Source organism: Microcaecilia unicolor, chromosome 10 (genome assembly GCF_901765095.1).
Source record: "Microcaecilia unicolor chromosome 10, aMicUni1.1, whole genome shotgun sequence".
Taxonomy (NCBI): Eukaryota; Metazoa; Chordata; class Amphibia; order Gymnophiona; family Siphonopidae; genus Microcaecilia; species Microcaecilia unicolor.
This window is the reverse complement of record NC_044040.1, coordinates 55158072-55170459: the sequence shown is the minus strand read 5'-3', so window position 1 is coordinate 55170459 and position 12388 is coordinate 55158072. Positions and strand designations below refer to the sequence as shown.

Genomic DNA, 12388 nt, shown 5'->3' with positions numbered 1-12388 from the left:
CCGAGTTGGTTTATGTAACCAACTTGAGTTTTATTTCCCTTCATTGTGGGCAAGAAAAAGGAGAAAGGGAGGATGCTTCCCCTGGTGTCTTCCTCTGCCCCTGGCATTAACCTGGAAGCAGTGTGGGCACAGGTTCTAGTGGGGCTGGGGCATCCGAGGAGTTGGAGTTATGCCCTAACCGGGGAGCACCCTGTGGTGGAGAAATGTCCTAGCCGCAGAAAAGACCAAAGGATGCAAGCTGCTGCCAGGATTTTGTTTAAGGAAACTGTAAGTGGCCTGGTAAAGGCAAGGATCTTTGCTTCTTTTACCAACTTAGATGCTCATTTATTGAATAGACCAGCCATTGTGATGCTTGAGTCACTTTGGGACGCTATACGGAGCATGAATTCCTCATTGCAAGCTGTCTTGACACGGGTGCAAGATATGGACCATTACTCTTCTGAATTGAAATCTTTTAAGGAGAATTTTGAAATAGCCTCAGTTAATGATAACTATATCCACTGAAGACTGGAATATTTGGAAGACCAAGTTAGAAGGCATAATTTAAGATTCTTGAATTTTTCATAAGTCTCCATTAATCTCCTCAATAGATATGGTAAAAAAAAGTGTTTAGTGTAACTGAAGATGTCTTCATATTCATTGCCTCCTTTTTTTTTTTTTTTTTTGTTACATTTGTACCCCACACTTTCCCACTCATGGCAGGCTCAATGTGGTAGGCAATGGAGGGTTAAGTGACTTGCCCAGAGTCACAAGTTGCTGCCTGTGCTGGGAATTGAACTCAGTTCCTCAGTTCCCCAGGACCAAAGTCCACCAGCCTAACCACTAGGCCACTCCTCCACTCCTATAACAAGGGGGCTAATATATTTTGGGTCTCGGAAGATCAAATAACCCTGGGATACAGGATTGAGAAAAAGATGGCATAAATCTTACTTCAGTTTTGAAATCTTCCTTGGAGGTTATTACCCAGAGAGCTACTAAGGTTCTGACTTTTGAACTTGAGCTGGACCGCAATCCTGTGTTGAATCATTCCTTTAGAAATCTTGGTGCAATGTTTATGGGTTCAAAAATTAAGGTCTTGGTTTGTCTAGAGGAGAAGGCCTTTTTGGTACTTCAACCTAGAGCTCAGGCTCTAGGGGTTGATGTTGTATTTTCCTTGTTTATGTGTTGTTCTTGGAGGTACTCAATATCAGTTTTTTGACCCAAAGCATTTGGAGGATTTCCTTAAAGCAAGAGAGGATTAATGTGATTGTATAAACCCATATGTTTATTGTAAGAGATACAGAAACAAACAGGAGACAGTCTACTCTGCAGAAGCAGAACAGACAACCAAACAGCAGCAGCGATCTAAGAAAGGACAAACACGGCAAGATTTTATCCAAATGTCAGAGTTAATGGAAACAGGACCCAACATGACCAAATTTTGGAAAAACCTTAATCAGAGGTCTACAAACAATAAATATAATAAAATCAATAAACATATAAGAAAGATCATCATTAAAATAGATTGTATAAAATGAAAATAATAGTAAGAATTCAAACTTTACCACATAGGTTTCCACAATACAGATTCAATGCATGTACTGCAATATCCTGTCAGCATTTTAAAAAATGTATCATTATTACTGGCCAGGGAGGGTGAGCTGGGGCGTTGTGCTGAATTTCTTTTCTCTATAATTATATATTGTATCTTGGGTCCGTATTTTTCTTTACCTTGTGGGCAATATTATGAGTTTTATTTCACACCATTAGGTGATTCTTTATTGAATTATTTTGTTCTATTTCCAGTGTATTCCTGTTGAATGGTGATATATGTTATTTGAGGCCCTGTTTGCTAAGGTACGCTAGAGGTGCGCTAAAACATTAGCATGCACTAACTGTGTTATATATTTCTACGGGCATCTACGGGCTAATATAGTAACATAGTAAATGACGGCAGATAAAGACCTGTACGGTCCATCCAGTCTGCCCAACAAGATAAATTCATTTTACATGGTATGTGATACTTTATATGTATACCCGAGTTTGATTTGTCCTTGCCTTTCTCAGGGCACAGACCGTAGAAGTCTGCCCAGTACTATTCTTGTACTAAGTTCTGAAGCTTACATCGAAGCCCCTTAAAATTTACACTCCAGCCCATCCCTATCTATGCAGTCACGATCAGGGCGTAGACCATAGAAGTCTGCCCAGCTCCCGTTTTGTTACCAATTACTGGCATCACCACCCAATCTCCGCTAAGATTCCACGGAACCATTCCTTCTTAACAGGATTCCTTTGTGTTTATTCCACGCATGTTTGAATTCCATTACCGTTTTCATCTCCACCATCTCCCGCGGGAGGGCATTCCACATATCCACCACCCTCTCTATGAAAAAATACTTCCTGATATTAGTCCTGAGTGTGCCCCCCTTCAACCTCAATTCATGTCCTCTAGTTTTACCGCCTTCCCGTCTCCAGAATAGTTTTGTTTGTGGATTAATACCTTTCAAATATTTGAACGTCTGTATCATATCACTCCTGTTTCTCCTTTCCTCCAAGGTATACATGTTCAGGTCAGCAAGTCTCTCCTCGTACGGTTGGCAAGGCAAATCCCATACCATTTTCGTAGCTTTTCTTTGCACCACTTCCAGTCTTTTTACATCTTTAGCAAGATACGGCCTCTAAAACTGAACACAATACTCCAAGTGGGGCCTCACCAACTACTTGTAGAGGGGCATCAACACCTCCTTTCTTCTGCTGTTTATGCCCCTCTCTATGCTACGGCCGTCACCTTGTCGCATTGTTTCTTTACCTTCAGATCCTCCGACACCAACACCCCAAGGTCTGAGTTGAGCTTACTAATCTCTCCCCTCCTATCCGGTATCGCACTTTTGGGTTTCTGCACCCCAAGTGCATCACTCTACACTTCTTGGCATTAAATTTTAACTGCCTGACCTTCAACCATTCTTCTAACGTTTGGAGATCCCTTCTCATCGTTTCTACTCCCTCCAGGGTATCCACTCTATTGGCTATTTTTATGTCATCTGCAAAAAGGCACACCTTTCCTTCCAACCCTTCAGCAATATCTCCCATAAATATATTAAATAGAATAGGCCCCAGCACCGACCCCTGAGGAACTCCACTGCTCATCTTCCTTTCCTCCGAGCGGATTCCATTTACCACCACCCTCTGCCACCTGTCAGTCAACCAGTTTCTTATCCAGTTCATCACTTTCGGTCCTAAGTTCAACCCTTTCAGTTTATTCACGAGTCTTCTGTGGGAGACTGTATCAAAGGCTTTTATGAAGTCCAAGTAGATTACATCTAGCGCACGTCCCTCATCCAGTTCTGTGGTCACCCAGTCAAAAAAGTCAATAATATTTGGTAAAGCCATGTTGCCTCGGGTCCTGTAACCCGTCGGTTTCTAGAAAGTTAACTATCCTTTCTTTCAGCAGTGACTCCATTATTTTTCCTACCACCAACGTGAGACTGTAGTTACCGGTCTGTAGTTTCCCACTTCCTCCTTGTCTCCACTTTTGTGAAGAGGGACCACATCCGCTCGTCTCCAATCTCACGGAACCTCTCCCGTCTTTAAAGATCTATTAAATAAATCTTTAAGAGATCCCGCCAGGACCTCTCTGAGCTCCTTCAGTATCCTGGGATGGATCCCACATGCTGAGCCCATTTTTACTGCGGCTGTAAAATAGGGCTTTTTTTTTTTTAATTGCTGGTCCCATACAAATTTTTTCATTAGCACGTGGGACTGGCAAAAATATTTATTTATTTAGGGGCCCTTTTCGTAAGGCGCGTACGTTCATCCTACGCGCATCAATTTTGAACTACCACCTGACTATCGCATGGCCCGGGTGGTAATTTAATTTTTTACGCACGTCCACTAAGCGCACCGGAAAGTTTCTAGCACACGGTGCTAACCGGGCAGTAATCATCATTGTACATGAGTAGACCATTACCACCCAGTTAACACGTGAGACCTTACTGCTGGGTCAGTGGGTGGCAGTAAGGTCTCAGGCCCAAAATGGATGTGCGCCAATTTTTATTTTGCTGCATGTCCATTTTCAGCCCCCAAAAAAGGCCTTTTTTGCAGGTGTGCTGAAAAATGGACCTGCGTGCATCCAATACACGCATCTACACCAGTTCAGTCCATTTTTCGACGCACCTTAGTAAAAGGACCCCTTATTTATTTATTTAGATTTTGCTCACACCTTTTCAGTAGTAGCTCAAGGTGAGTTGCACTCAGGTACACTGGGAATTAATGTGGGATCACTTACCGCCTCCTATTTAGTTGACACTAAGAGGTCCCACTTTAAGTCTGCTTTAACCAGTTAACACAACAATATGATCATGTGAGCTGGTTAACACTTTCATGCCCATTCCCTGCTCATACCACATGCCCTCTAAAAAATAAATAGAAAAAAATAAATATGTGCAGTTAGCACCCACAAAAGGAAAAATTACCACAGGACACCTTTTTTGGCAGTAGATGACTTGCATACAGCATGATTCTTAGTCTGATTATCTGAGAGCTATAGCTTCACATGGTATTCAGAGTTACTCCGTACTGAATTAGCTATCCTTAGTTCTGACAGTGTTTTTAAAGAATGACCTCATTAAGGGGTCCTTTTACCAAGCTGCGGGGAAAAAAGGCTCTGTGCCAGCGACGGGGAAAATTTTTCCCATGCACCAGGGTCCTTTTTACCACAGCGAGTAAAAAATCCCCCAGCACACATGGCCATACAGTGAGAGAACTCTTACTGCATAACCATGCAGCAGGGAGCCCTTACCACCACCCATTGAGGTGTCGATAAGGGCTCCTGCGCTAACCCAGCTGTAACCAGGCAGAGCACAGCAATGCCTGATTACCTCTGGGTTATTGCCGCGCAAGTCATTTCTGGGGGGGGGGGTTTCTTTTTCCATCGGAAATGTTGCACGCTCGGGACAGGACTACCGCCGGCGGCCGCATTGGGCCAGCTGTAGTCCCGGAAGAGCAAGGGGTAAGCCCGCATTGGTCTTCCCGCCGCTTTGTAAAAGGGCCCTTATAATAAGAGTTAAATTTGAAACCTAGAATTCTGAGGAGGAATATTTCTATAGGTTCAGGCCAATGAGAGTGCTCTGAATTGGACTAAATGTTTGGTTTAGTTTTAAATTCTGTCATACATACTTCTTTTTTTATATCTTCACATATGTAGGTTCTTCCAACCACTGGTCCTTTAGAAGGTGGAACAAGATTAACAATATGTGGCTGGGACTTTGCACTCAATAAAAATAATAATTTAGATGCCAAAAAAACAGTTGTCCGTATTGGAGACAAACCTTGCCAAGTGGAAGGAAAACCCAGCAACAGAAATAAGTAAGATTCTTAAATGTCCTTTTCTACAAGATAAAAACTCATGGGAATGTACCTCACATGTCATCAATGTGATTTTTCTAAATGTATAGTCGCCAATGGTTTGATCTTCCTCAGCTGGTTTACTTTATAGTAGAAAGGTTTGGAGGCAATTCCAAGTAAATAGAGCTTACAACTTTTTTTGCTTCTCGGATATTTATGAATAGTGTGAACGTATTTCATTGGAAAATAACATTGGGGTCAATATTTAAACGATTTGTCAAATAGGTTTGGGAATTACCACCCAAATCTTCACTTTTAAATTTTGGTACCTGGGCCGCCACTTACATTTTAACCAGATAGCTCATCTGGTTAAAATGTAACTGGTTATCTTGGGGGAGGGGAGAAGTCCCAGGGGCATAATTATTTTTTAACCAGATAGTGCAGATATTCAGTGTTATCCAGTTAAAGATAAAAGATTAAGGGCCCTGTTTAGTAAGCTGCACTATAAGCATGCTAGCATTTTTAGTGCGCACTACACTCTAGAGACACTCATAGGAATATATAGGGGTGTCTAGCATTTATCGCGTGCTAATTTTTAGCACATGCTAAAAACGCTAGCGCACCTTAGTAAGCAGGGCCCTAAGTCTGGTTGGAAAAGTTGCCATTCTAGCGTTAACTTGATAAGTTATCTTATTTTTATCTCTAGGTTGCTGTTTGCCTTGGCTCAGCATAGCCCATTCTCTTCATTTTGATAAACCAATACCTTCTGGCAGAATATTGACATCCACTGTTTTTATAAATTTTTTAAAAAAGTATATGAGTATGGGTTCCTTTTACAAAGGCGCGCTGAAAAATGGCCTGCAGTAGTGTAGACATGTGTTTTGGGTATGCGCAGAATAATTTTTCAGCACACCTGTAAAAAATGCCTTTTTAAAAATTTTGGCCGAAAATGGACGTGCGGCAAAAAGAAAATTGCTGCGCGTCCATTTTGGATCTAAGACCTTACCGCCAGACATTGATTTAGTGGTAAAATCTCACGTGGTAACCAGGCGGTAATGACCTACGCATGTCAAATGCCACTTGGTAAAAAATATTTTTGTTGTGCTGGAAATGGTGCACCCTGGGGGTGGGAACTACTGCCGGGCTCCTGCGGTAACCCGGCAATAATTCCGGATTGGTGCGCAGCAAGCCCATTGCCACGCGAAAACTAGTCCATAAATATAACAATGTCCTCGTGTGCTCGGCTCCTTCAGGGCTACTGTGTATCTTACGACCTCTCAGTCCAGCAGCATACATTACTTGTCCCTGGCCGTCTTCCACAAAGTTATCAAGGAAGTCTCTAGCAATTACTCAGGTCAAAATACAAAATCTGCAAGGTTCCCAGTAGAACTTGGCCTACCTGACTGTAGCAGTGCAAGTTCACATATAAGTGGTGGAGGCACATGTTGTGGGGTGTTGCTGCTTCCCTCTGGACCTCCTTAACCTAGCTATGGGCTTCAGCTGGCTCCACCCCTCCCTTGTCACTTCCTGCTTGGGTGGGACTATGGGGTTTAAGATGGCTCTTACACTGTGAGGGAGTGCTATTAAGGGAGAGGGGGCAGCATCCTATAGACTCCCTCAAAGGCTCTTTGGTGATTTCTTGGAATTAATAGTCAAGTTTCATTTTGACTTTCTCTCTCCTTGATGGGAGCTGGATCTATATCTTGTAACTTCCCATGGTGGCGTTTTTGTTATCAATTTTCATGGGGTTTTTTTTAATGTTGGATACAAAAAGATTTCTTTTTATTATGTTATGTGTAAAAAATCATCAAAAAAATAATTTATGAATGCAGATCACTGTGTAATGTTGCTTCCTGTTGTCGCATGTGAATGTTTAAGAATGCATGTTTAAAAGGTTACTAACATGCATTGTATTAACATTAACCTTACCTCCTCCTTTTTTTTTTTTTTTACATTTTGTTTAGTTTTGCCTTGTTCACCTCAGTCCTATTCTGAGTTTTTGTCAGATTATGGAACATTTATTTTACTGTTAATTAGAACTGGCTACACCATAGGATCCCAGCATGATCTTTCCTGTTTGTTTCTTAATGGTACCCAATGATACCACATTTATGACTGCAGTGCACCACTCTACTAACAACTTGATGTTTGTTTTTTATTTTTTGAAGGTTAGTGTGTATTTTGAATTCTGTATCCAGTGAACATTTTAATATAAATGGTAGTGTCTCAAATGGAAAAGCAGCAACACAATTCAACACATTCTCTTATGTGGTAAGTTTATGTAAACAAGTGTTTTACTGTTAAAAAAAAAAAGGTCTTCAGACTTCTGATATATTTTTTAAATTTTGTTAATTTGTGTTTGAATTTTCTTTCATTAGAATCCTGTAATTATAAGTATCTTCCCAATTTATGGGCCAAAATCAGGAGGAACATTGCTTACTTTAACTGGAAAGTACCTGAAGAGTGGGTCATCCAGAGAGGTGCTTATTGGTGAAAAGAAATGTATCATTCAGAGGTATAATCATAACATTTTTTTTACTTTATTTATTGGTCTTGTAGCAACTGAATTTGAGCAAAACTATGATAAGCATTAAAAAACACAACCCCAAAAAGTCCAAAAAGTGCATTTAGGAGGGAGTTGGAAGGGAAATGTGCCCTTTTATGGAAGGCTGACACCTAGTGGTATTACTATAAGACTGTCACTAGGGGTCAGTGTGTGCCATTTTGGAATCCAGAGCCAGACAGGGTGAGAGTGGAGGGGGATCACTCCTGAACTTTCTCAGTATCCTACCAAGGATGCCCTTCCCAGAATAGATGTCAGGGTTCTGGTTTGGGGGGGGGGGGGGGTTAGCTTGGAGAACTGGAGGAGGAGTTGTGTATTAGAGGAGGTGCTTGGGGATTGGATTGGGGGAAGGGGGGTAGGATTTTGGAATTCAGGGTGGATCTGCTTAGAGGGAGTGTCATGAGGGGGATTGAATAATAGAAGGTGTTGGGAGGATTGAGGGTCTGTGTGTTAGAGGAGGTGCTTGGAGATTGGATTGTAGGATGAGGGATTGGATTATGGAATTCAGGGGGAATCTGCTTAGATGACATGTCAGGAAGGGGGATTGGATAATGGAAGGAGGAGGGATTTGAGAATGTAAAGGTTTGAATTGATAACAGTTCTATATATTTTTGTATTTATTTATTTTTAAGTGGGCCCACAGTACGTTACATGAAGTGGCAGCGTGTATATGCCCTTGGTGTCTGCCACTGCATGTATCATAGTGTCCTGCAGTAAGTGTCTGTCCTGTGCAGTCACCTCCTCATTCTACAATCTTGTGTGCACAATTTTACACTTAGGATGAGATTCTATATATGGCACCTAAAAAATCGGAGCTGAAATCAGTGCCAACTAAGCGTATTCTATAATCAGCACCTAGATTTAGGCACCGATTATAGAATTTGCTTAGTTGATATTTCAGCACCAATATCTGCGTGCATTCATTTATGCCAATGAAAACCTGGTGTAAATCTCAGCGCATAGATTTAGGTGCACTGGGCCATATTCTATGACTAGGCACCTACATTTTGGAATGCCCATGAAGCGCACATACTTTAGGTGCCTAACTTTAAGCAACCTGTACAGAATTACCTCCTAAATGCAGGACAGATACTGGGCACACTCCCTGTATTAACCATGCAGGCTTTTCACTTACCGTACATAAGGTTTTACACCTAATGTGCATGGTAAGTGCAAAATCTTACCACACTTTAGTAAAAGGGCCGTTTGTTGTGGAAATGTACGCTATCCCACAGATTCTATTTGTTAATAAGCCATTAACACTCAATAATTGACTGCTAACAATCAATTAGTGTTAATTGGCACTAATTTGAAGCTGCACACACAACTGCCTATGCGCAATTCATGTGCTACCCAAAGTGGGTGTGGCCATGGGTGGGGCATGGGGCTGGTCATGAGTGTTCTCAAAAGTTACAGAATTGGAGGACAGCAGCCCGGCAGTACTTCCTTTTTAGCTTACTGCCACTTTGTAAAAGGGGCCCACAGTAAGGTGTTTGTTTTTTTTAATGGTGGTTTGAGAGTTATGATTTTATGAGGAGGATAGAACGATGGGTTTAGTTTATTTGATATACACCTATTTAAAAAATTTACCTAAGCGGTGTACAATAAAAAGACTAAAAGAAACATTTACGGGGAAAATATGACAGGACAGGATATAGAGGGAGGTCAAGGTTACAGCAGATATCTCATAATTAAGATGTAAAAATTACCATAAGACACAATAGGAGGGTAGGGAGACCCATAAAGCAGACAGATATAGGCATTAGGATGCTGCATTCATTGTGTCAGCAAAATGATGAGAACAGGGTAGGGAAAAAGGACGACCCGACAGTCAGGTGGGAAGGCCAAGGTAAAGTAATGTCTTCATTGCTTTTTGAAAGTTAAAGAATGAGGTTTCAGCATAAGGTGAGAGCTACACTAAGGGGGTCTTTTACAGCTTTGTAAAAGGGGAGTTTGTGTGTTCTGGTTTCTGCTCCTTTGAGGCGAGATTTTCTAAGTTGCGGTTTTGTTGCTCATGTTTAATCTGTGTTAGGAGCACATTGTAAGCAAAAGAAAATGTTTGTAGCAAAAACAAAACTTTTTTACTTGTCTGTGTTCTTCTCTTAGTGTTTCAGACACTGAGTTAAAGTGCTCTACTCCAGCACAAACTCGGCTGTCCGCATATGCTGTCCGCTTGAATGTTGACTTGGCTGTCCGAGAAGCTGGTGTTCATTTTACATATAAAGAAGATCCTATTATTTTTCAGATTCACCCTGCTAAATCCTTTCTCAGGTAATTTTCTAGCTCTAGAGGACCAGAAGAAATGTAGGCAATGAAATAAATGAGATAAAAGAGAATTTCTACAGTGTGGTTCATGTAAGAGTCATATTTATTTGGGGTTTTTTAATATACTGACATATAAAATTGATCACTCTGGACAACCTTTCTGCCTTTCTCATTAGTTAATACCATATGCACCAGCCAGATCCCTCTCATTCTACCAGTTTACCAACAAATTTGCCTCAAGACTATTTGTTATAAAATTTTCAGTGTTAATGGACCTTTTTTCTGGAATATGCTTTCTTTGCACCTTAGTCTGGAATCTCCTCTATTACAATTTAAAGTAGCATTAAAAACATTGCTATTTTCAGATACATATGATCATCATTATACGTTATGACATGGAATAGTACACAGTGGCTTGGAATATGCTGTTCCCACTCCCCCTTAACCTCATTTATTCTATCTATTCTTATAACATCTTCTTTCTCCTATACTTTGTACTTCATTATTCTTCTGTCCTATCAGTTTAGTGGTTCTTTTCAAACTTTTTTTACATTGTCTGTGAGTTAAAAGCCCACTGGAAACCTAGTGTTTTACTTTTCATGCATTCATCTGGTGTTTCCTTTGAAAAGTGACCATGTTGCACACAAATTTAAAGTTAAACAAAACCTAGTATTGGAGGACTTAGACTAAAGTGAACATTAATGCCTATTACCAGTGGCTCTGCTCTTACATTTATTTTATTTATTTGGATTTAGCTCACACCTTTTTCAGTGGTAGCTCAAGGTGAGTTGCATTATTTCCCAGTCCCCAGAGGGATTACAATTTTGTACCTGAGGCAAAGGAGGGTTAAGTGACTTGCCCAATCTCACAAGGAGCAGCGGCAGGATTTGATCCTGGCTTTTGCTGGATGTCAGTCCAGTGCTGTAACTACTAGACTACTCCTCCACTCTCTCTTGCTACATCAAAGCTGTGTGTTGGGTTTCTCTCTCAGATTGAGCTGATATCTTAGTGGTAATGCGGTACACTGTTATGCGGGCAAAACCTTGGGTCGATTGCCAGGTTAGGTCTCTTAGCTTAAACACCTCATTTTCGTTTTTCTGCTTTCCCGAACGGATGCATATATTTTTCAAGTGACTCCCAGCCTCAGTGGCCTTTTTCTGTAAGTCCTTTGCCTTGATTGAAGGGTACATTTTGCCACATGCAGGAGGTAATTCTGCTTTTACTAGATCGAATATTTATACATTGGGTAAAATCTATAATGATTGGTTGGATGCATTGATATTGCCTTTCTCAAGCCTCATAATTAGTCTGAAAAGAATTTTGCTGCTGTTACTGCTATGCATGTTTCCCACTCATGTAGAGTCCACAGTCCTACCTAACTACACTCTATATTGCTACCTGGTCAAACACAACTGTACTGCTCCTTAATTGGCAAAGCTGGGGGGAGACATATTAGGGCCTAAGGGAGAAACTAAGGCGTGGACCAGCTGTTCTTCAGTGACATTATTCAGTTTCTTCAACCAGATCTGTTGTGCTGAGCCCCCAGCAAATTGTCCTGCTTGCCTCCCACCTCTCCTCGCCCCTAAAACCAGCCATGTTCACTGATATACTTAGAGAATTATGGGTAATGGGTATTATAGGTAATTTCTGGGTTACAACTGAAACGATTCACACAATATAAAATAATAGATGTGGCAAAAGAAAATTGATATAAAATACAGAAAAAAGTGCAAAAGAAAATTGGTATAAAATACAGAAAAAAGTGCCTAAAATACCTAAGGCCCTGTTTACAAAGGCTCATTAGCATTTTTAGCTATAGCTTAAATGCTAACCGTGTAGACACCCATAATATTCCTATGGGTGTCTTCACAGTTAGCACGTGCTAAAAACGCTAGTGCACCTTTGTAAACAGGGCCCCTACTGTAACGGAGGAAAAAAATTGAGTCAACTGCTAGTGGAACCTACCAACCAATTATTTTGCATGGTGTAGAATCGCAGGGCACAAGGAGACAAAGTGCCAAAATTGCTTCCTATCTATTGTCTCCTCTTTGCCCCAGCATGGGGTGCCAGGGGGATGTGTCACACAGGTTACGATTTTCGACTTGTTACATTGCTGTAAGAATTGTCTTATTCCAGTGGTTCCCAAACCTTTTCTGTGAAACCCCCAGCCAGTCAGTTTTCAGGATATCTGCAATGAGTATTCTTGAGAAAGATCTGCATGCACTTCGTCCATTGCAT

The 12388-nt window shown here is 41.0% G+C and overlaps 1 protein-coding gene across 1 annotated transcript in view; it reads left to right on the top strand.

The window, feature by feature from the left end:
• Window positions 1-12388, top strand: part of MET (MET proto-oncogene, receptor tyrosine kinase) — a 238537-nt gene that overhangs the window by 139912 nt on the left and 86237 nt on the right. Inside the window, exons 6-9 of the mRNA XM_030216229.1 lie at window positions 5183-5343; window positions 7491-7593; window positions 7701-7837; window positions 9992-10156. Of these exons, the coding sequence (XP_030072089.1) occupies window positions 5183-5343; window positions 7491-7593; window positions 7701-7837; window positions 9992-10156 (566 nt within the window). The remainder of the gene's footprint in view (window positions 1-5182; window positions 5344-7490; window positions 7594-7700; window positions 7838-9991; window positions 10157-12388) is intronic.